The sequence below is a fragment of the Barbus barbus genome (assembly GCF_936440315.1).
Source record: "Barbus barbus genome assembly, chromosome: 27".
Classification (NCBI taxonomy): Eukaryota; Metazoa; Chordata; class Actinopteri; order Cypriniformes; family Cyprinidae; genus Barbus; species Barbus barbus.
In genome coordinates, this window is record NC_136755.1 from 21,816,673 (window position 1) to 21,839,611 (window position 22,939).

At 37.4% G+C, this 22,939-nt stretch overlaps 2 protein-coding genes across 9 annotated transcripts in view; both read left to right on the forward strand.

The window, feature by feature from the left end:
• LOC306847689 (rho guanine nucleotide exchange factor 2-like) overlaps positions 1 to 1,928 on the forward strand; it is a 51,685-nt gene extending 49,757 nt beyond the window's left edge. For both annotated transcript variants that reach the window (XM_079381793.1, XM_079381794.1), the window contains one exon: positions 360 to 1,928. In XM_079381793.1, the coding sequence (XP_079237919.1) occupies positions 360 to 430 (71 nt within the window). In that variant the 3' untranslated portion in view covers positions 431 to 1,928. The remainder of the gene's footprint in view (positions 1 to 359) is intronic.
• Positions 1,929 to 4,244: 2,316 nt separating this feature from the next.
• tpm3 (tropomyosin 3) lies at positions 4,245 to 22,881 on the forward strand (the record flags this gene model as incomplete). Of its 7 annotated transcripts, XM_079380515.1 has the most annotated exons (10): positions 4,245 to 4,509; positions 5,379 to 5,504; positions 13,329 to 13,462; positions 13,568 to 13,685; positions 14,022 to 14,092; positions 15,942 to 16,017; positions 17,296 to 17,358; positions 18,177 to 18,246; positions 18,478 to 18,556; positions 19,331 to 19,934. In XM_079380515.1, exons 1-10 carry the CDS (start codon positions 4,396 to 4,398, stop codon positions 19,332 to 19,334), a joined length of 855 nt encoding a protein of 284 aa, XP_079236641.1. In that variant the 5' UTR covers positions 4,245 to 4,395. The 7 variants fall into 7 exon arrangements, with proteins under 7 accessions (XP_079236641.1, XP_079236642.1, XP_079236643.1 ...); XM_079380516.1 differs by lacking the exons at positions 15,942 to 16,017; positions 18,478 to 18,556; positions 19,331 to 19,934 and adding exons at positions 14,476 to 14,551; positions 21,609 to 22,881; XM_079380517.1 differs by lacking the exons at positions 18,478 to 18,556; positions 19,331 to 19,934 and adding an exon at positions 21,609 to 22,881.
• Between the last annotated feature and the right edge of the window lie 58 nt (positions 22,882 to 22,939).

The following is a 22,939-nucleotide window of genomic DNA, read 5'->3' on the forward strand; positions in this document are numbered from 1 at the left end:
TAATGGCGATTAATCATTTGACAACACTAGTTATTTTTAATAAAAAATGATATAAATATATAGCTGTTACCCACTGCATATTATCACTGAGGATCTGACATGATGGCAGTTCCTAAAGGTTACAAGCCAACTGTCCACTAAAACTATTTATTTTCCAAAGGCAATTTTAACTTAAGTGTTCATTTTGAATACATTTACAGTATACATTCTAGATATAATTGATCTCGTCAGGAAGCAGATCATTTGGTAAAATTCCAAAGCATCTGAACTTAAAATTGCCTAATTTCTGTGTAATGTCTGAATACTAAATTTTTCATAATTCTTTTACTTGTTTTTTTTTTTCTCTTCGCTTTCTACAGATCTGCAGGACATTCCTGAAGAGAGTGAATCTGCGACAGACCCTCGGGAACGTGAGGCCTCACACTGCTAATGTTTTTTTTCAATTCTCAACCCAAGACTGGCCTGTTGTCTGATGGAACAGACTATAGACTCCATGAGCAGGTCTTCCTCTGAACAGGGAAGAGTCTTACGTAGTTTCTGAATATTAATTTCATTATATACATGCAGTATTTAGTTGTATCCAGTAATTTTGCTTACAGCTTCTGTGTGGCCGTTTATGACATGTTAATAATATTCAACATGACTTCTCCTTGAAATCCAGTCATATGGCTTTTGACATCCACGGACCAATAAGGAAATGCCAAAGCATCATGATGGAGACGGAGTCAGGCAAATAATGAGACTTTGCACTTGATAGTGGCATGAAACAGTCTTGGGATTCTTTAAGAAGAAACATTCTTTAAGAATCTTAAGATCAACCAAACATGACTGATCCAGCTCAAGGGTACCGGCAGAAACCAGTCAGATTGATGTACTGTATGTGAAAAACTCATCACAATGCTTTGTACCAATTCTACACACATGCTGGAGCATGCAAAACCAGAATCGAGCTTCTGGGAATTTTTTTTTTTTTTTTTTTTTAAGTGAAACTTGTCTGTGAGGTCATTGTAAAAAAAATATATATATCTTTCTTGTGCTTTTATTTTAAATTTATTTATTTTCCTTTATTTTAAATGGAAAGTTAAATTGTCTTTTCGAGTATGTCGAAGCAGTTAGAAAGAAGCCATAACTTGAAATATACCAACATAATAGACTGGGACCAAAACTACTGGCTATACCAAATTTTGCCATAAGTTAAATATATTAAGGTTCTGCAAAATATAAGTATATTGTGGAAACTTAATTTCCTGTAGAGCTGCTTTGCAACGATTTGTATCGTAAAAAGCGCTATACAAATAAACTTGAACTATATAACAGAAGAAAGAAAAAAAACTATTTTCAGAGACTTGAGGGATTTTTTTTTTTTTATGAAGGAATTATATTGCAGTTTATAGCAATAGATAGAAATATATTTACATCTTTAGCAAAGAACTTAATAAACCCAGGAAGGTTATTATGATTGAGTATTATGATATTATAAATGGTTCCTCAGCTCACAGTGTGTGTTAACGGGGAATACTTTGTAAATATAAGATTTGTTGAATTAAAATAGATCAGATCACCAAAAATCTGCCAGGAACATCGACAACATTTGATGTATCTTACTACAGTTTTGTTTGTTTCAATTTTAAGAATGTTTTTTGCAATTACTTGACTGTGTGCCAAAATTTGCTTTGGCTGAATATTGCTGAGATATATATTATGCTTTTATTTTAGTCAGTTCAACATTTCAGGAAGCAATGTCTTAGAAATTATTGTAGGATGATGTTCTTCATGTTTTGAAGTAACTATAGGATTTACCGAGGTCACGATGTTTGTATGGAAAATGAATGACAGAAACATTGTTGAAGTGTTCGTACAGTGTTTCAGATATACTGAAGTGGATATAGAATACTGTTGAAGAATTAAATCCGCTGATATACAACATCACTGGGATTGTTTTTTCTCTCTTTCATTTGTGTGTGAGTAAATAAAAGTGAAAAGAGTGATAAAATTAGTAATATTAAAGGAACGGTTCACCCAAAAATGAAAATTGTCATTTACTCAACCTCATGTTGTTCCAAATGAAGATATGCTGGTAGCCATTGAGTTCCGTAGTATTTTTTTCATACTATGTAAGTCAATGGCTACCAGCAACTGACTGTTTGCCAATCTTCTTGAATATGTCGTCTTTTATATTCAACAGAAGAAAGAAACTCATACAGGTTTGGAATAACTTGAGAGCGAGTAAATCATGACATAATTTTCATTTTGGGGGGGAATTGTCCTCGAAAGTCATTCTCCCTACAGTCTGATCTCATGAGAAAACTATTTTATGTGGTGATAATTGGTGGCAAATTTGTCTGTATCGTAGGATTTGATTAATTGATTTTTTAGAAAAACTAGTCCTGAAGGTCCACCCCTAAAACTAACCTGGGGCATAAACAAATGAGATCAAATTAATCTGAAAAGTTAGAAATTATGATTTGCCATGGGAGTGTTTGTATGAAACCTTTGGAATCATTAATTGACCAATCAGAATTGAGTGTTCCAAAGCTGTCTTTGATATTTCCAGTCACACACAAATAGGTTTTCTATCCTTATTTTCATAAAACATTTCAATTCAAATGTGCATTTTACATATCAACATCCATCTGAATCCAGATCTTTGTCTCGGGCTAGCAGCTAATCCACAAAACAATGTCAGCCAAGAGACAAGTATTATTAGCTTGATGGCACAGGCAGCATAGCTGGGATTCAGACACACACACATATACTACCTCATCCATCTCTTCACTCTTTATTCATTTACACATTTATTCACCATTTATTCATTGTACAAAATATAGCTTCTTCCTTTCTGAATGCATTAAGTAAATCTAAATACAACAAAACTAAATCTGTTTTATTTGTTATTAAACAATGAGTTGCAGCCTTACCCTCCTTCCACCCCCCAGCTGAAAATAGTCCAGAACCTGACACCATCATTGTCCCTTTACTTCAGCAGAGCTTAGTGGAACTTACAGTTAAAGACGCACATGAATGACTAATTAGAAAAATGTGCTTTCAAATTCAAATATCATTAATCTAGTATAGAATGCGGATGGATGAATGATGTGAAAACCTGTGCTAAAGGAGAACGTAACCTATTGTACACTATAGTCAAAAATTTAAGACTGAATTTATGATTTGGATATTAAGGTGCATTTCCAAATGCAAGCTTAGTTGACAAATATAAATGATTTCAGTGTTTTTCTCAAATCTTCAGTTTGTATTTTTATCACTAATCATACAGTACTTCTAAAGAATGCAGATGGATGAATGATGTGAATATCTGTGAGGAGAACTCTTTACACATTGCTAGTCATAAGTTTGGATGACTGAATTTATGGTTTTGATACTAAGGTTTATTCTTAAACGCAAGTTTAGTAGACAAAAGAGATACAGTGATAGTGTGGCTGCTTTAATAAAATATAAAACCTATTTCCATATTACTTCCATCTTTATTATTTCATAGTTTTAATGAAATAATACTAATTCTAAAATGTGTAAAACTGTCTTTTGACTGAAACATTTGTGTATAAATGATAATCCCATGATACAATGTGATGTACGATAGTGTGAAAGATCAGAAATCTAAAAACAAGATCAGAAACGATGACAACAATAAAATTCAAAAAGATACTTTACATTGTACTAAAAAAACGTATACTTTTGACTAATGAAATTATAGAGCCATTTGCTGTCTCACATTAGAAAAAAAGCTGTAAAGCGATCATTGTGGCGACATACGAGCCATAAAGGGAACAGTGCAGCTGGGGATGCGAGTAATGTAACACACACACACACACACACACCTGTGCCTGTCACAAACACAGCGGCTTTGTCTTATTATAGACGAACCACTCTGTCCATTGGCGTCCATTCTTGTCTTTGTCATGTCATATCTTCCAGTTCATTCTTTCAGAATGGAATGATCACAATAGATGTACAAGAAAAAAAAAACAAATATGGAAGTGAAAGCTGTCTGGAGTGAATTTATAGTTGCTGACGACATTAAAATACAGTTTATAATATTGTTAAACTGAATTTTAATTATGATAAGGTCCTGAGAACCAACACTACATGACTACATCATCGCCACATCAGACCCCAAACAGGACTTATGACTGTATTAGGTGGGCTATAATGAGTAAGTGGGCGGAGTTTATTAGAAACTGAGCCTGTTGCCCCCAGATATAAATGCCTTCCCACTGTCCCTGGCTGAGTTTGGTGTCTCTCCACTTTACTCCCTCCCTCTCTTTCTCTGTCCACGTTCCTCGCTTGACCAGCTCCTGTTACTAAACCACTAGCCCTCATCTACTGCACTGCCACTTTCTGTTTCTCGTACCGTGAGCCCTACTCACAGACACCAAGATGGAGGCCGTCAAGAAGAAGATGATGATGCTCAAGCTGGATAAGGAGAATGCTCTGGACCAGGCCGAACAAGCAGAGACCGACAGGAAAGCAGCAGAGGAGAGAAGCAAACAGGTGAGGCGGAGGTGGAAAGGTCAAAGATTGAAAAAACTAAATGGGACAGGTTGGAGATGCTTCATTTCAGTGCTGATGCTTAGATATTTTTTTTTTTTTTTTCATTCTGGACCAAAACCGATCTGAATATGAGAAAAAGATCTAAGTTATTTTACAATTCCACTCAAAAATGACAATTCTGTTATTATTTAATCCCAAACCTATATGACGCTCATTCTTCTGTGGAAAACAAAGGAAGATATTTTGAATGTCCTATTGACTTCCTTAGTATTTTGTTCATAGTCAATGGGATCCAAAACCATTTGGTTACCAACATTCTTCAAAATATCTTCTTTTGTGTTACACAGAAGAAAGAAAGTCATACATGAGGGGAGTAAATTATACTAGAACTATCCGTTGAAGAATATAACTGTCTAAAGGCCCTTCTTGGAATTCAAGTGCCCACCACCAAAGCTTGATATGTGAAGCCTTAGGTACTGATCCAAGCACTAAGTAGCAGTTGCAAGGCTGTGATCTGCCACTGAAAGAATGCAGGGTGGATAAACAGAGTCTTAGCAAGATATGGAGAAGGGAGTTGTGGATAGGGTTGAGAATGTGTGAAAGTTTTGAGTTGCCTGTGAGAGTATTTCTATTCACATTTAGACAAGTTATTGCTTTGGTAAGCTGCATATCTGAGCTCATCACCTCAAGAAGGTGGGCAAAAAGACACTGGAAAGTGTTGCTTTGTGCCAGCTTGAGGCAGAAGTGATGGGGGCATGAGGGTATGTGTGAAGATGTATTGTAGCGGATGATTTCATACCGATAATATTTCTCTCCCCCTCACTTTCTATCTCCTCCAATCTAATATTTCCTTTCTTTCTTTCTCCCAGCATGAGGATGAGCTGATTCAGATGCAGAAGAAACTGAAGGGTACTGAAGATGAGTTGGATAAATACTCAGAGGCCCTGAAGGATGCCCAGGAGAAACTGGAGATAGCTGAGAAGAAAGCTGCAGATGTGAGTGATTGACAATCGCAAAGCACCAAATCACACGCAAACACAAATGCAACACTTTAAACTTTATCCCGGGATTCTTATTGGTCCCGCCCCTCCATTCCTCTCATTCTCTCCATTCACTCCTCCACAGCTGACACTGTCGCTACCCCCCTTTTTTGACTGTGATGTCAGCTAGTCAGACTAACTTCTACACATAAATGTATTCATACGGTCATCAAAAAGTTTTTTTTTTTTTACAATTTTCACAATCTTTTTAGAGGCATCATAAATGCAGTGCAATAATTGGCCTAAACCTATACATTAAAACCCCAAGCCTATATAAACACAAACTAAACAATCAAAAAATATATTTTATTTAACTTCTGACAAAGTGCATAATGTGTGTCATATGACCAGTTAGGTTTAAGTTTCACAGTTAGCTAAGCTTCACTGAAAAGAATCAACACATTAGAGTCATTCGCTTGAGAACAAATAACTAGCTAATACAATTGTTGTGCTTTATGTTGTTCATTCACTACACAAACGGTTCAGGAGAATCATTCGTTCAGAATCAGACCACACTGATCAGACCACATGTTGTCGATTCACTAAAAAGAATCAGCTCGTAAGACTGTAGTAACGATGTTTTGGTGACACTAAATAAAGGTGAACATTTAGTTTTATTATTTTATTTTATTTCTTAATAGAACTGGTTTATTTTGAATCAGAATAAGTTCTTGGTTCCGAACTTATCCATAATTCACACATGAGGTGACAAAAGGTGTGGGTGACATTCTGCGTACTCTTGCCTGCAGGCCTCAGTGAGAAAATTACTACCTAAATTGAGACAGCTGACTTAGCAGCAAGGGCTGTAAATCAGTGTTTGTGAGAGGAACATAATGAACAAAAGAAAGAACACTCCAGGCATGAACAGATCTTAGCTGTATGAGTCTTTTAGTATTGTTGTTCTGGAGTGTTTATGAAAAATACTAGCTTTTATCAGCATGGACTATTTGCTAATGCTTTCATACATAGGCCTATACATCTCAACTGATTCATTTCAATTAAGAAAAAGGCAATTTATTGTTGTAACTTTGTGTTTAACATTGTGTAACTTGACTCCCTCTTTGACTGCTAAACTAAGACTGTGGCATCACACTCAACTCTGTTACACCAAGTATGTCTATCTATTGCCTGTCGTTGCCCCTTTGTTCTGGGCTCCGGATATAGCAGCCGCACCTGTTGTCATAAAATTCGGCCTTCAAAAGATGGACTGAATACCACAGGCTTTGTAGGCTGTGTGGAAGAGAGAGAGAGGTGGAGAGATTTTGTATTGTGTTGTATCTAGAGTGAAAAAAAAACAGCTTAAATCGGTCTGTTGGCTGGTTTTAGAGAGGTTTTGGGGAACTTTTAATCAGTTTGTTGACCATCTAAACCAGCTGAACTCTATTGACAGGCTGGGAGATCATTTCTGATCTTACAGGGAGATGGAGATCAGAAAAAGATTTCATGTCAGTAGCTTCCATAGGGAGACACGCTGTAATATAATGTTGTCATATGAGGAGGATTTATTGTTTTGAATCTGGCAACCCCATATCAGACAAGCAGCATGAGAACAGTAGCTCCAAACAGAGGGTGAGTGTGGGTTGCCTCCATTACAGCTGTCGCTTTGAAATCTATTTTCATCCCAACCTTGAGTCAAAACTTTACCACCAAGCTATCACGTACCTTGCTACCCCACACAGTTAAAAAGAGTTTGCAATAAACCCAGTTGGATTAGGTGGTAATTTGGAGTCCAATTAGTCACTCATCGTCATGCAGTGTGAGCTTGACAGACAGGCCGACCAGACACAGTAATCCGGGGGTGGATTCTTTAAATAGAGCTCTGAGCAAGCAGCCTAACAGTGTCCAGAGCAGTCATGGTGAAAATGTGAGAGATTGAGGATAGATACAACCTTTGTGCAAAAATGTATGCATAGATCCATGAATGTAGAACTGAAATACCAAGAACATTGCCACAGTTCCTTGGGCCTTCCAAATGCTTATGGAAATATGTGCACAGCTGCTGTGGGTGAATGAATGGGTCTTACCGTGTTGATGTAAGTGAGCATGTGTTTATGTGAGTGTCTTGAGGTCAGAATGTCAAACCACACGCCTCCTCACCTATAACCTATAGTGTCAACAGGCCATTAGAGACATAAATCTCAGTTGTTCCATCAGCCCAGACAAAAACACAAAAAAACGCTCTGCTCTCAGTAAGAGTTAAAATGCTCAGTTCTGTCACTTTTGCATCTTTCACCTCATTTCTTATCACAGTAGATTAAATCTTAAACAACAACAAAAAATTACAACATAATGACATGATAGATGGTGCAACTGCTTTTAACGTTAATAAGAAAAGTTTCTTGAGAAAATTTGCATATTAGAATGATTTCTGAAGGATAATGTGACACAGAAGACTGAAGTAACGATGTTGGAAATTCAGTTTTGCCATAAAAGGAATAAATTACATTTAAAATATATTCAAAGTAGAAAACAGATATTTTAAATTGCAAAACATATTTCACAATATTACTGTTTTTACAGTATATATTAATCAGATAAACGCAGCCTTGTTGAGCATAAATAATCTCCTGACCCCAAACTTTTAAACATTTTCTCCCCTCCGTTTATATATAGAAAATAAATGACAAACAGAATATCAATCATACTGAAAAATATGAGTGGGGCTTCATGTTGTGTCAATCTAGATCATCTGGCGCCATCATCTGGTGAGATAATGGCAACATATGATAAAAAGGGCCTGTCCCAAGTTGGAGCCTGGAACATGTTCCACACTAGCAAAGGGAGGCAGGAAGGCAGAATGATTCAGGATCAGTCAACATTCCTTTACCTTTAACATTGATCTGAGGCTAAACCGTTAGGGTCCGTCAATATCAAAAGTCTTTGAAGTAAGAATTACGTATAAATCAACGTATAAAACCATAACCTTGGGCATACTTTAAACAGTGTTCAGGACACTGCGTACAGGGATACCAGAAAGATTGCACAGACAGACAGGCAGCATTACTATAGTCTTGTTCGGTTTTGCCCAGGCCTGTGACTGGATTCTTTTTTATGACCTCATGTAATCCTGTGGGTAGATTCTATAATGGAATCTTTCAATAGTCTTAAATCTAAATCACAATGTCAGACTATTTGAATTAACAGAAAGATACAGTGACACATTGTTCAAATCTCTCAATTTCATAGGTATTCCTTGAAGGTTATTAAAAAAAAAACAATTATATTAGCTATAACACAACTTAACTCAACACAGTTCAACATAACACAAAACAAATAATCTATAGATAATAATGGCAGACCCATATACTAGAAATCGATCAATATTTTTTACTAGCAATACTGATTATTTCTGTTTATATACCTATATGCAGAAAACAATTTGATTATTGATTTATCTCTACTTCTTTTACACAAAAACTAAATAATCATTAGACTACGACAATGCAAACATAGCATATAAAATAACAATAAAATATAAAATGTATGTATTTAAATGTAATAATGTGTATTCATCAATGTAGTAATAATAATAATTATTATAATAATTATTAATATTATTATTATGGTATGAATATTGGTTAAAAACTAAAATATAAGTCAAAACATTTGGTCTGTTTCTATTACAGACAGGCCAACAACAGATTTATCAATGTCCACACTTGTGTTATCACTCCAAATGCGGCCTTCTGTCAGACATATTGACACATGAAAATATATGACTGTGGTTTTGTCATTTCTCTGAATCGGGGTTTGATTGCTCAAGAGCACAGGAACTCACTGTGACACCGACAATACACGTAATTATTAGTAAAGGATTTGTAACACTCCTTGTTCTCGTTTACAGCCTAAATATGCCAGACATAATTCAGTGGATGCTGAATCTGAAGTATTACAAATGACACATAAGACCGAAACACATCATTTTAGTAGTCAGAAAAGCACCAAATTGTAACAATGAATCATTTCATGGATACTAACTGATTGTGTTAACATTAATTTGCTGTTGTGGCTCTTTTGGCTTGCTTATTTGGGGTTTATAGACATATAATATTCAGTAATATTGTTTTGACTGCACTGACACTATTGGATATGAACAAAACTTGGACGGAACTGAGTTGAATGATGCCACTATTGTCTGTTTGCTTTACAACTGAATCAAATTTGTTAGTAATTGACAAATCAACTGATCAACTGGTATTGAACTGAACTGAATCAACATTGAACTGACTCAAGCTGAATAACAACATTATTGATTATATATCAATATATATGGGCAGTCTAATGGATAGAAAGTTGGACTTGTAACCCGAAGGTTGTGGGTTCGAGTCTCAGGTCTGGCAGGGATTGTAAGGACAGGGACACTCTCTCCGCCCTCAATACCACGACTGAGGTGAGACCCTTGAGCAAGGCACCAAACCCCCAACTGCTCCCCGGGTGCCGCAGCATTGGCTGCCCACTGCTCCGGGTGTATGTTCACTACTGTGTGTACACTTGGATGGGTTCAATGCAGAGCACAAATTCTGAGTATGGGTCACCATACTACTTCCCTTTCATATTGTCTTTTAGAGCTACTTTACAGTAGAATTTAGATTTGTCTTATATTTGAATTTGGCATCACTCATTCGGTTACTTCCCTTTTTAATAAAGTAAAGCTGCTTTGAAACAATATGTATTGAATAAATCTCTATATAAATAAAGATTATGCCTTTTTGATTGTTCATGATTGTTAATGAAACAACTGATAAGGTTATTCCAAAATATGACATAAAAAATAAGAATAATAATTTACTACTATATATTAAAAAAAAAAAATTCTAACATCCTAATGATCATAATAGCCAAAAAAGTTTCCCACTGATCTATGAGCACATTCCTGGATTTTAAGGAGTGGCCTGGAATGCCAATGATTTATATGCTGTACGTCATCTACCTGGCCAGGACACGTGTAAAACAAGGGTGGCTCATCCTTAAGAATTACGCAGACCGCACAAAAACCCCAGCTGGCCGGAGGTCAACCGTGAACCCGTTCCGCTGGGACTTGACTCTGCGCTGCCGCTGATCCAGGATCAGTTAACGCCACATTTCTCAGTCCTGAACCCGTTGGGGACTGGGTGGGGCATCCGGAAGTGAGCCGAAAAAAGGAAGGGTTCAGGCAACTGAACAAATTGGGTGAAGAAAAAGCGAGAGGAGGGAATAAAGACTTCATGACATTAAAACTCATTCATTAATTCGAATGAGAAACCAAACGCTTAACACGTCCTTGCTCGCGCTAAATTAAATTTTCTAAACCTCCTGGCCGAGATAATATATCTCGTTCCTGCTTTTCTTTTTTACAAACACTATTATTTGTATCTAATAAAATTCAAGAAAGCATCGGTCCAATCAAAGAGACGAGCGCGTGAAACATCTGATCCTCGCGTTACTTCCACTCGCTCTGCGTTTGACTTGTTGGCGGGGCGTTGGTGCCTTGCACTTTTTTTTCTCCTCCTCGTCTTCGCGGCTCGGTCCAGAGAGGAATCTGATTTATTCGACCACACTACGACTCCTAAAGCAACACATTAAGATGGCAGGATCCAACAGCATCGATGCAGTGAAAAGAAAGATCAAAGTTTTACAACAGCAGGCAGATGAGGCAGAAGAAAAGGCCGAGATTTTGCAGAGACAGGTCGAAGAAGAGAAGCGTGCCCGGGAGCAGGTAAGTGTATCAATGTATCCACCGCGATACCTTTATTCACGTTAAATCGTCTTATTTCTCTACACAACCGCTACATTGTATCACATGCATCATTTGTGAGGAGTTTTTACTCTCACGCCCAGATTCAACGCCCTGTGCGAATAATTATGTGTTTTTAACTCCATTAAACTTATTTCGATATCTAATAAACCTCACGTGTGCGCTTAGGGTGCTCTGTGACGACGATATTTTTATTCTAAATCATCTAGTCTAAGAAAAGAGGGGCCGGTTTGATGGTTATTGCAAAACCTTCAAGCTAATGCGCAAATGGACTCGTCTTCATTGAAGATTTTATAGTTCATAAGAGAAATGCAAAACCTAGAGCGAGATATATTGGCGTATATAGATACACAAATCGTTTGAAGACATGTCACTTCGCGTGCTTGGATGTGCTAACCTCAGATGGGTTTTAGCTCATCCTCTTAGTCTCACGTTGTTTGATGGATTTTTGCGGGCGAGGCCTAAAGGAAGTAACAGAATAGCTTCCGCTGAATCACTCATTCTTGGTTATTTCTGTGAAGAATCAATAATTTGTGTTATTCTGTGATTAAAATAGTGCTTTTCGTGTCATCGGTACGTTATCATTCGAGGACGTTAACATCTGGGTCATCAGGTGCTCATCTCGGCACTTTGAGTTGTTCACGCATGGGCTGTTAGTAGACTTTTTTAACATTTGGCAACTTTTGTGAGTTTTAATTGAATTAGACACTTGTCTGGGTTTTTTTTTTTTTTTTTTTTTTTGCTTGTTCTTGAAGTCGCTTATCACTCAACCATGCCTTCCGTCTCATTGGCATTGCGTGAGATGAACTCACCCCGCAGACTTTAGATTCCTCAGTCCTTATTAGGAGCGAAACTCCAGTGTTTGTTAGCGGTGTCGTCATATCCGGAAGCCGTGCACGAGCGCTGTTTCTCAGCTGACGAGGCGCGGGCCACGCGGTTGTTAACCTGGTTTTGTGCATCGGGTCCACCGAGTACAATTTGTCAGTGGTCTTAGACAGTCGATGTTACTGTACTGTACAAACCATGTAAATTCAGTAATATTGTTTAAATGTCAATTTATTTCAACAAATTTGTAGAAGTGCACCTCATTCAGTTGTAGCCTGGCTACTAATGAATGTAAGGCACAATTGCTTCCTACACACATTACCTCAGGATTTGTAGTTTCTGATACTAGTAGCCATTTCAGATATTGCTGCTAGAATTAAACTGATAACCTTGTGATTAATTGTTCTTGAAATAATTTCAATCTGGAAAGATTCTGACGTCAATTTAAAGGAGTTTAGCTGCATATTAACTATATAAGGCTGGGACCCCAAGTGGCCTCAGTACACTCAAAGTCAAGAGCCCATTCCCATGATGTTTTTGGTTGTTATATGGTTGCTAGGGTGTAGTATCTGGTTGATAGGGTGTGGCTAGGAAGGAGCAATGGTGTTGTTAATGACTGCTTGCTATCTGAGTGAAAAAACCCACTACTACATCTCTTATATTGGGATATCAGTTTCCTTTGTCTAGGGGATTTTTGCCAGTTGTATTTTTTTTTTTTCGTCCACGGTTTGAACATTAGAAAGTCATGGCACACCTTTCCTCAGTAAGCAATATGTTTTGAGGCATCATTCATGTCCATAACTCAGAGTGTGCGACATGTTCCATGCTGAAATTTAGTTTGGAACAATTATTTTAATAATCCCTATCCTTAGTCAGAGCATTGTTAATAGTGCCGCCTTGCTAAAACAATTTTACTCACTGTGTACACTCACTCATCACAAAATAATTGCACATTGCAAACATAGTGGTGCTGCTCTGCTTAAGCAGAAGCTCCCAGATGATTCCACCACATGAAATTTTTCCATTGTCTCATTAGTTCCAGTTTCCCGTTTTGACTCCACGTTTGTCGCCAAGTCATCTTGGTTCTTCCAGATTATCCCAGTGTTTCTCCATCCTCCTGTTTCTTATCTCACATCACGCTCCCCGTGTGGCCCTTGAAATTAAGTGGAATATTGTATCGGTACTAATCTCCTGTTGTTTTTATCATGTTTGCCTTGTAGGCTGAGGCAGAGGTGGCCTCTCTGAACAGGCGTATCCAGCTCGTTGAGGAAGAGTTGGATCGTGCTCAGGAAAGACTGGCCACAGCCCTACAGAAGCTGGAGGAAGCTGAGAAGGCCGCAGATGAGAGCGAGAGGTATGTGTGCCTAGTTAGGCATACGCATTCAGAGTGATGTTATATCTTAATTCTTCCCAACCTAACTTGCCCTACTTCGTTTAATTCGCTCTCTCTATGGAATAGAGGGATGAAGGTGATTGAGAACAGGGCTCTGAAGGATGAGGAGAAGATGGAGCTCCAGGAGATCCAACTCAAGGAGGCCAAGCACATTGCTGAGGAGGCCGACCGCAAATATGAGGAGGTAATTTATTATATGCTATTTTTATTGTGGTTTTCTTCAATTTGTTTTTATTTGCTTTTTTTATTAGTCATTTTTATATTTTGTGAAAAAAAAAAATTCTTCCTGGTTTAGTTATTTTAGTACTTCAACCTATACTTTACTTCAGTTCACAAGGCAAAATTAAAAAAAAAATTCCCTCGAATTATTTTCATTTATTTCAATTAACAGAAACCTTTTTAATGGCTCCGTTACACCATATTCCTAAAAGATGGATTTAATATTGCATAAATGTTTTCTAATTAATCGTTCAATAGTTATGACAAAATTATGACAATGAAGTATTGACGTGTGTTACAGGTGGCACGTAAGCTGGTGATCGTTGAGGGAGAGTTGGAGCGCACAGAGGAGAGAGCAGAGCTTGCTGAGAGGTTAATTTCAGATTTAAAATCAAAATATACATACACAAGCAAACATTTATTTTAAGTACAGACCACACATACTGTCCTATTTAGCTCATATTTTTTCTTAGTGTCGATTAAGTCCTTTTAAAACTCAAATTCATTGTTTTCTCAGCATGAGAAAAAGCCTAATTTTGCATGACAATAGGAATGCTCTATCATAAGCATAATCCTCCCGTGTGTGTGTGTGTGTGTGTGAGACAGAGAGAGAGAGAGAGTGTGTGTGTGTGTGTGAGTGAATTCATTGGCTTGACTCCATCTTAAATTCATATGTCCCCCTCCCTTCTCATTTGTGTTTTGGCATGTGTGACCTTTGACCTGACATACCTTCCCCTCCCCACTCAAACTAACAGCCATGTCAAGCAGTTGGAGGAGGAGCTGAGAGCTCTTGACCAGACACTGAAGAGTCTGCATGCCTCAGATGAGAAGGTATATATGCTAATTGCAAAATTCTGTGTTCATGTCAGACGTTATGTGGCCACTTATGTGTTTGTTGGAGACGTGGGATGTACAGACAATTGGGAGAATGTTGCTTTCTAGCTGGATCTGGATTTTGAATACTTGAGTGAAAGTGAGCAAGTGAACTAGCAAGGAACAAGAAAAGAGCATAAAAACAGGACTCCTCCCTCCAGCACTGGTCGTTTTTAATCTTGTGCTTCTACTGTTTTACCTGGTTCACCTTTCCACCCTATCCCTTCATCTTTCCACCTTCCTTCCACTCATCTAACCATCCACTTCCAGATATCATTATTGCGTAAACAGCACGAGTGGTTTACTTGATAGTGGCATGATGTGCATGTTCATGTAACACGCTTCAGTCGCAGTGCAGTTTTATGTCTCATCTGCCTAAAGCCAAAGCTTATGTGTTCATGTTCCAAAACAAATTGCTCAGAACAGCTCATGACAGCTTTCAGTCACTAGTTTTGCTTCCTTGACACTTAAACTCTGCTCACACCACCACACAGTAGCATATAAACTGAGGGTCACTAGATGTTCCATATGTGCAGTAGGTTCAAAACCAAGCACTTCTACCAAGGACGACAACACAAATGCACTACTTTAACACACTTTAAAGGAATAATTTGTCATAATGTAAATTTATTCATGTTGTTTGAAACGCTTAAGATTCTTCTGTGAAACTCCGTAGATAATTTGCAGATTTTCCTGTTTTTCATATCATGATAGTGAATGACGTAAGATGTCAAGCTCCAAAACTTACAAAGTATCACAAAGTTGTTTATGCAATGTGCACTATATTCTTTGAGTCTTCTAAAGCCATTGAGAAACAACATTTTAATTATTCGCTGAAAGTCAACATTAAAAAGCTTTTTTTTTTTTTTTTTTTTCTGTAATTTTTTTTTTTTTTTGTCACCAAGGATACATTTAATCAAATTAATGGTGTAAACTTATTGCAGTGTAAGCAAATAAGTGTTTGATCAATTTAATATATCTTTGCATAGTAAAAGTACAAGGTTTTTTTTCCTAATAATACTTTAATTTTTTGTGTTTTTTGTCATTTCGAATTCCTGTATCTTTCATTGTATGGTCATGTGCAAGCAGGGCTGCAAAATATCATATTTTTGTGTTTTCAGAAGAAAAAGTGATATTGGTTTGAAATGACATGAACTCAAGTAAACAACAGTATTATATTTAAGTGAACTTTCCCTCACAGAACAATCATTTAAGGCCTCTCTTCTGCTGTTTGTTTTTAACATCTCTATTACTCTGCCACTGCTGCTGGCTTGTCTTCATGTCTTCCCTTTGCCCTGTGTCCCTTTCTTCTTTGTCCAAAAAATCAAAACGACTGCTCTGTATATAGCAAATGCGCTGAGCTGGAGGAGGAGCTGAAAAATGTCACCAACAATCTTAAGAGTTTGGAGGCCCAGGCTGAGAAGGTAGGGAGTGTGTATGTGTGTTTTCTTCCTTCTGCACGACCTCTGACTGGTTGCAGTGTTCATCCTTTTTTTTTAACCCTCAAAGGAACTCTGATTCAATCCCCACAAACGTGCCTTGCAAATTGCCTTCCAGGCAATCAAATATAGGCTTTCTAATTACAAAGCCAGTGATCTAACTGGTCATGTGAGCATAACACGAACGCCCTCATTTACAATTGCCCTTTTGCTTGGTGTATGGCTGTATATCATCATCCGAAGCAAAAGGCCACATGTCAGACCAGATTACAGCAGAAGACCATTACATCAAGAAAAAGCTGTAATTGGCCTAAGGGATACAGTGAAGACCCCTTCTCATTTTCCATATCCATATCGCCATTAGATGAGATGCCTGAAGCACGGTTGCATAATGAACTGAATGAAATGTCGCCATTTTGGTTTCTTACTGAATCAAGCGCAACCGGTCTCGGATGCCTTTAGACTAATAAAGCAGAAGTGACTCTAATGAATGCTGTGTTGCATGAGATTGAATTATGACAGGGAAACACCCGTTCATTTGCATGTGATTCTGCAGCATGCTGATTGTAGATGAAATCCTATTATTGGATCTCATTTATTTCCCTAATCAAATCTGTTGTTTGTTGCACATTATGGTTTGGTATTGGCGTTTAAATATTGGCGTTGGTTTAACTATAAAAGTCCACAGACAATAGAAAGTCTACCCCCCTCCAATTCTGTTCCAATACCACATTTCAAAATAAATCTTTAGTCATTTTTATGCTGTATGTTATAATGCTTGATTCACCTGTAGGATATAAAACTGGCTAAATAGTATGGCTTTTATATCAGGCATTTATAGTGTCTCGCCCTGAATTCTGGCTGTGTTTCCCTTTCTATCGTTCCTGGTGTTTTGTTGATGCTGCATTCCTGCACACGTCCTGATCTGTTTAAAGCTTTGGCAGCACACAGCGGCAATCTCGGTCATCGTGTCTTGAGCCTTGCACAACAGCAGCAGGCCAGGACTCAGCCAGCCTGCATAGAAGCTTTGAGGAAAAGAGGGGGAAAACATGCCTCGTAATGTCAAAATGTAGACAGCTGCATTACTTTTCGCCTTAAGAGCTGTTGTGGAAACATGTCAGCGATAAAGTGTCATGAAATCGGTTGCTTGTTTGAAGGACGCCAAGCCCAAAATGCCAAACTCACAGGGTGTGTGTATGCATGCTGAGTTGTAAGATTCTAAGAAGACCCCACCCCAACTTATTCTCCTCTTTTTCCCTACAGTATTCCCAGAAGGAAGACAAGTATGAGGAAGAAATCAAGATCCTCACTGATAAGCTGAAGGAGGTAAGATCATTTCACTTGGAGGTTTGGTTTCTGTTGCGGCTGCTAAAGTTAATTTTAACTTGTGTACTATGTCTATAGTTATTTACTACATTTGTCTTCATAACTGGTTTATTCGGTTCAGTTACTGGTCAAACTAGTTGAAACCTTTCCATCAGCACAGCACAGATGTCCACGTGTAGTGCACACACAATAATGCCATAATCATGTATCAGTAAATGGAGAAATGAGTTACTAGGCCTTCCTCATTTTTAAGTCACTTTGATTAAAAGCATCTGTAACATTTACATGTATGCCGTTAGCAGATATTTTTATCCAAAGCAAAGAGGAACAAAAGCAAGTCAAGGAGCCAAAAATATTTGATATCCAGTGCCAGTTTTATTTGACCTAGGTTAAACTAAGTGTAATTTTAGTGGCATATTATTATTTTTTTGTCCTAATTGTATGTGTATAATTTTTTTTAAGAAAATCAGTATTGCCATTTAGATTTTACTCTATAGTTTTAGAGTAAAATTTAAAGGCAATACCTAACAGAACAGCAAAAATATTTTCAAATTTTCTGTCTGCCATTGTTTAACAAACTGGTAGTCCTGCCCTATAATTGTTGTTTGTTTCATCTATTTGTGGCACTCTTCTCCATTATGAAATGTAACATTTTCTCTTGAAAATTTTAGAATAATTAAATATCATTTTAGTTAACCTAATTACTATTTTTAATAAATATATTTTCATGTTTCTTATTGATTTTCAGTAGCTTTTCTGTTTTATTTATTATGCAGATTTTTGCTCATAGTGTGATCGCACATGTATTTTTCTGCTAGGCTGAGACCCGTGCTGAGTTTGCCGAGAGGTCTGTGGCCAAACTGGAGAAAACCATTGATGATTTGGAAGGTATGATTGTCATTCTCTTTAATATTTTCCTTCCGTCAGGGTTCCATATGATCCCCTTTTTTTTTTTTTTTACTGTTTATACTCTATTCATAGAATTATCTCCCTGTCCTTTTTCTGTCTGCTTTGACGTTCATAATCTTTATTTGCTGTTTTTTCCTATTTCCTCTTTTTTCCCCTTCATACTCTCTCCCTTGTCTGACTTCCTTCCTCTTTCTTTCCGTGTATGGACAGATGAGCTTTACGCTCAAAAACTCAAGTATAAGGCCATTAGTGAAGAGCTGGATCATGCCCTCAACGACATGACCTCTATGTAAATATAGGCTTGTGCATGAGTGTGAAGCTCTGCTACTTACGGTTTGCTTTTGCTAGGTCAGCTGAGTTTTGCTGCAATGGCGGATTGAGTCTCGTGACTGAATTGATAACCTAACCTTGAGCTTCATAATCTCAGATAGTATACTTTTACTATACAGAATAAAGCTCAGCCGCAAGGAGTTAATAGTTGACAGGAGCCATCGTTTCAACTTTCTTTTGCTTTGAGAGTGCGTGAATGATTCGAACTCATGCCCACCTGTCAAGTAACCAATATGCTAACAGTTTTAAGTGATTTCATATTTAACTACAGATAAAGGGGACCTTTTCTATCCTCCATCAAACAGGCTGATTTTGCTGTGCCTTTTAAGAGAAGCAATATCAACTTCTACCATGTTTCTGAATACTGAAGTGTTGATATGCAAATGTGGGTGGTCATATGTAAATTTGCTAATAGTTCTGACCTCGTAACCATGCAGCGTTATGAATGGCCCATTTTATGACTTGCTTTCTATAAATAGGTGTTTTTGATCGTGGAAGGATGTCCTGTTGTAGACCTGAACTGTTTTCCACGATATGTCCCTTTTAAGGCTCATGTTAATAATACTAAGGATTTTTAACCCCAAATTGGTGTTTTGAGAGGTTTTTAAGAGCTTTGGCTTTTGTTGGTGTAAGAATTAACATTTGTTCTTAACACTTGCATGTTTGCGGCTTTCCTCATTCTGAAATGTAGAAATATTGTCATGAGGTGTTCACTGCTGGTGTCTATTTACAGATAAAGAGTTTCTGGACTTTTCTGCAGCTGACTGTGACTTCAAGAAATTCTTCTTCGTCTTCTCTGACTGTCCATATTTGTTGCTTACTACTCTGATCTCCTGTGTATGCTTCCGTTTTCATGTGTTTTTTCATGCGCTTGTGTCTGTAGTTTCAGTCTCTCTATTTAAGCCCTGTTCTGTTTCTGCTTTCTTTTGAATTTCTGTTCTTTAGATATTCATTGCCTGCCCCAACATCTTCCTCTTATCTGGATCTGACTATTCAGAGACTTGTGGTGTTTGTTTGTTACTGGTTTTGCTCTCTTGTGACCTTTGCTGTATTTTTCATGCCTCGTTGTGTCCGTGTTTATTGAAGGTTGGAAAAAAAGCTCTGCTCTCTTTTGAATTTCTGCTTGTCTCTCTTTATTACAATGGGCTGGTGTTGGGCAGTCAAGCATTTACCAATTTTAAATTGCACATGAATCTTGTGGATGAAAGCTTGGATAAATTATCCTTCACTAATTGTGATTTAATCATAAGTTTGAGCTATGGTTAAGATTATCACTGGTGCCACATATTTGAAGGTCTGAAATAAAATAAAAAAAATCTCAAAAAGAGATGTACTTTAATGTTAAGTTTGTGTACAAATGCACAACACATTTAAGCCAACTGGAGGAAGTTTTTAAATCAGTTATGCATAATATTTGTAATATTTAACATTTTATGCAACTTTCTTGCAATGGGTTTAATGCATTAAGAAGACCTAATAAGACTTTTTACACAAATGTTCCAAACCTGCAAGACCTTTGTTCATCTTTGGAACACAAATTAAGATATTTTTGGTGAATTCTGAGAGCTCTCTGACCCTCCCATAGACAGCAAGGATCCTAACACGATCAAGACTCAGGAATGTAGTAAGGACATTGTAAAAATAATCCTTGGGACATCAGTGGATACTCCCCAAAATGACACTATAGAGTGACGTGGAGGAGACGAATTGTTGAATAAAGATATTTTTGTTTTCTTTGTGCACAAAGTATTCTCGTAGCTTCGTAAAATGACGGTTTGAACCACTTGTGTCATGTGGATTTTTAACGATATCCTTGCTACGTTTCTGAGGGTTGAGGGTCAGAAAGCTTTCGGAATGCATCAAAAATATCTTAATTTGTGTTCTGAAGATGAAAAAAAGGTCTTACAGGTTTGGAACAACATGAGGGTGAGTAATGACAGAATTTTCATTTTTGGGTGAACCATCCCTTTAAATACAGTCAGCTAATTTTGCGATAGGAGTATTAAGGTAAAAATCCATAAAGAGACGTTGAAGTTCAATAATGCCCATTTTTAGAGTTCTAGTGGTGCTATTTATGCTATTTATTTCAGAAAATCCCTTTAATTTGACTGGCTTGCCTCTTTTTTTATTGAATTTTTTGTAAAACAGAAGGGGGCTAGAAAAGCAGATTTAGTGGTTGTTATAGATTATAGATGGTAGGGGGCAGGCAGCTGGCCTTTTCTTTAGGCTAGAATCATTGATTCTTGCTGCCCATTCAGATCTGTTTCGCTTTTCCAAAAAGGACAATTTCCATTTTGAAATGGAAGCTGGCTGCCAAAATGGCTTAACAGCTGTCAGCGCTTGTGAGAAGTTATTTAGATCATTCAAGCAACAGCAATGTGATAGTTTTACCCAGGTATGAAATGAATAAATTAAGGAAGATTTTAGCTGTTCACAAAACCACCCAGTGGCCTTGCTGCAAGTTACTGAAGAACAAGTCCTTGTCTTTCTGAGGTCTCAATAGATGGCCTGATGCCATAGAGCAAAATTAAAAGGCTCAAGTTTAGCTGCAAGTTCTCTGAAAATTGGTTAGTTTACCCCAGTGCTGTGGTGAAAGCAAAGCATTGACGTGCCAGTGTTGCGCAATTTTAACACTGTGAGATACAAAACCAACATATTTGAGATGATTATCTACAGTATTCTACAGGTTTCACAAGTAGCATTTATTAAAACTGAACTGTTATGCAAATATAATGCTGATAGAGAGGATTTGTAGTGGTAGCTTAACATTGTATCTGAATGTATCCAGCTATGTTATGGTCTCAAAATGCTCTCTAATTTTTAAAAAGGAGTTTACAACCTAATATGGTTGCTTAGAAAACCGTCTATAATGGTACTTCAATGAACCAAGGAAGTCTTAACTTGTCTATATTATAATAATAATAGACCACAGAGTGTTAAATTACAATTTGATTTTGCAGCTTTTCATTTTTTGCTGTCCTTCGGGGAATTTTTTTTTCTTTCCATTGCAGAGAAACTGAGAGATGCTAAAGAGGAGAACATCAAGATCCATACCACTTTGGACCAGACCCTGAGCGAGCTCAATAGTTTCTAAGGAAGGCCTGGAGCTGGAAAAAGCCCCTTCTTCCCTTCCTGACACCCTCATCTCATTTGGTTTCTTTGTGTCTGCACATCTGATTCTTCCGTTTTTCTGATCCCTTTTTCTTTTCTTTTTTCTTCTGCTGGAGGACGGGCTCACCAAGCCAATCAGCAAAAATGTGGTGCCTCTCGATGTTTCAAAAGTACTTTAATCTTTCTGGAGCACTTATTAAACTTCACTGCTCATCTCCTCAGAAAATCCCAAGTGATTTCATGAACAATCTACTATGGTATTCCTAAAGTGTCAAATTTTATATGCTAACCCTAGGGTAGCTTTTTGTTGTTTTGGTCCTTGACCAGAGCTTTACAAAGTTTTTTTCCACATATCAGCCAAAACTCTCAATAATTATTTTTCATTTTACCGGAGGCTAATTACATAACATTTTGCGCCGTAAAAGCTTTCTTGGCACTCTCAGCTTGGCTTTAGATCCATTTTCATGTGACAGGATGTTTTTTGGTGGTCTTGTTGGTGCCTGATCTACTGCTCTCTTATCTCTTCACACTCTTCATCCTGCACAAGTTTCTGCTACCTGTTTGTCGGCATAACAGGTTTTGGGACCAAAACCACATCATGTGGTCTGTAACAGTATGCACAACCATGCCGCAAGGACCTTTGTTTTGTTTTTTTATTATTAAAAGCATTTGCTTCCATTTGGAGTTTGAGTAATATATGCGTTCTTTGTTTGGGTTTAATACCCCTGCATTTTAACACAACTTTACTTTTGCAAACCACTATTTGATATCCTGCACTGTTATGGGCTTATGGTGGACATCTTTTGAGCAGAGGAGGCCAAGTCGTGGTTTCTACAGGTGGCCTGTTTTGTTCATCAGTTTGTTTTATTTGCTTTAAAGAGCCATATTCTACCCAGGGAAGAAAGGTTGAAGATTTTTTTTTTTTTACCGTGAGTTCAAAGCAGTGGCACTGCCAGATTCAAAAGGTCCAAAAGCCGTGCAGATCTAAACATGTATTATGAACACAGTAAATGGGAGCGAAATGTAACACTTTATAGTATAAAGATTAAAAGGGTGAACACAGTTTTAACTGGAAAAAGCCCACAATGATGTGTAATCACTTTGTTACTGTCTGTATCTTGTCTAACGATACCTAAATTCTTTTTAAAATAAAGACCATGATTTTTACTGTCACTGAACCCCTGTGTTTCTCAGAATCTGGGTCTCTTCTGGTTTCCTTGTAAATGCAGAT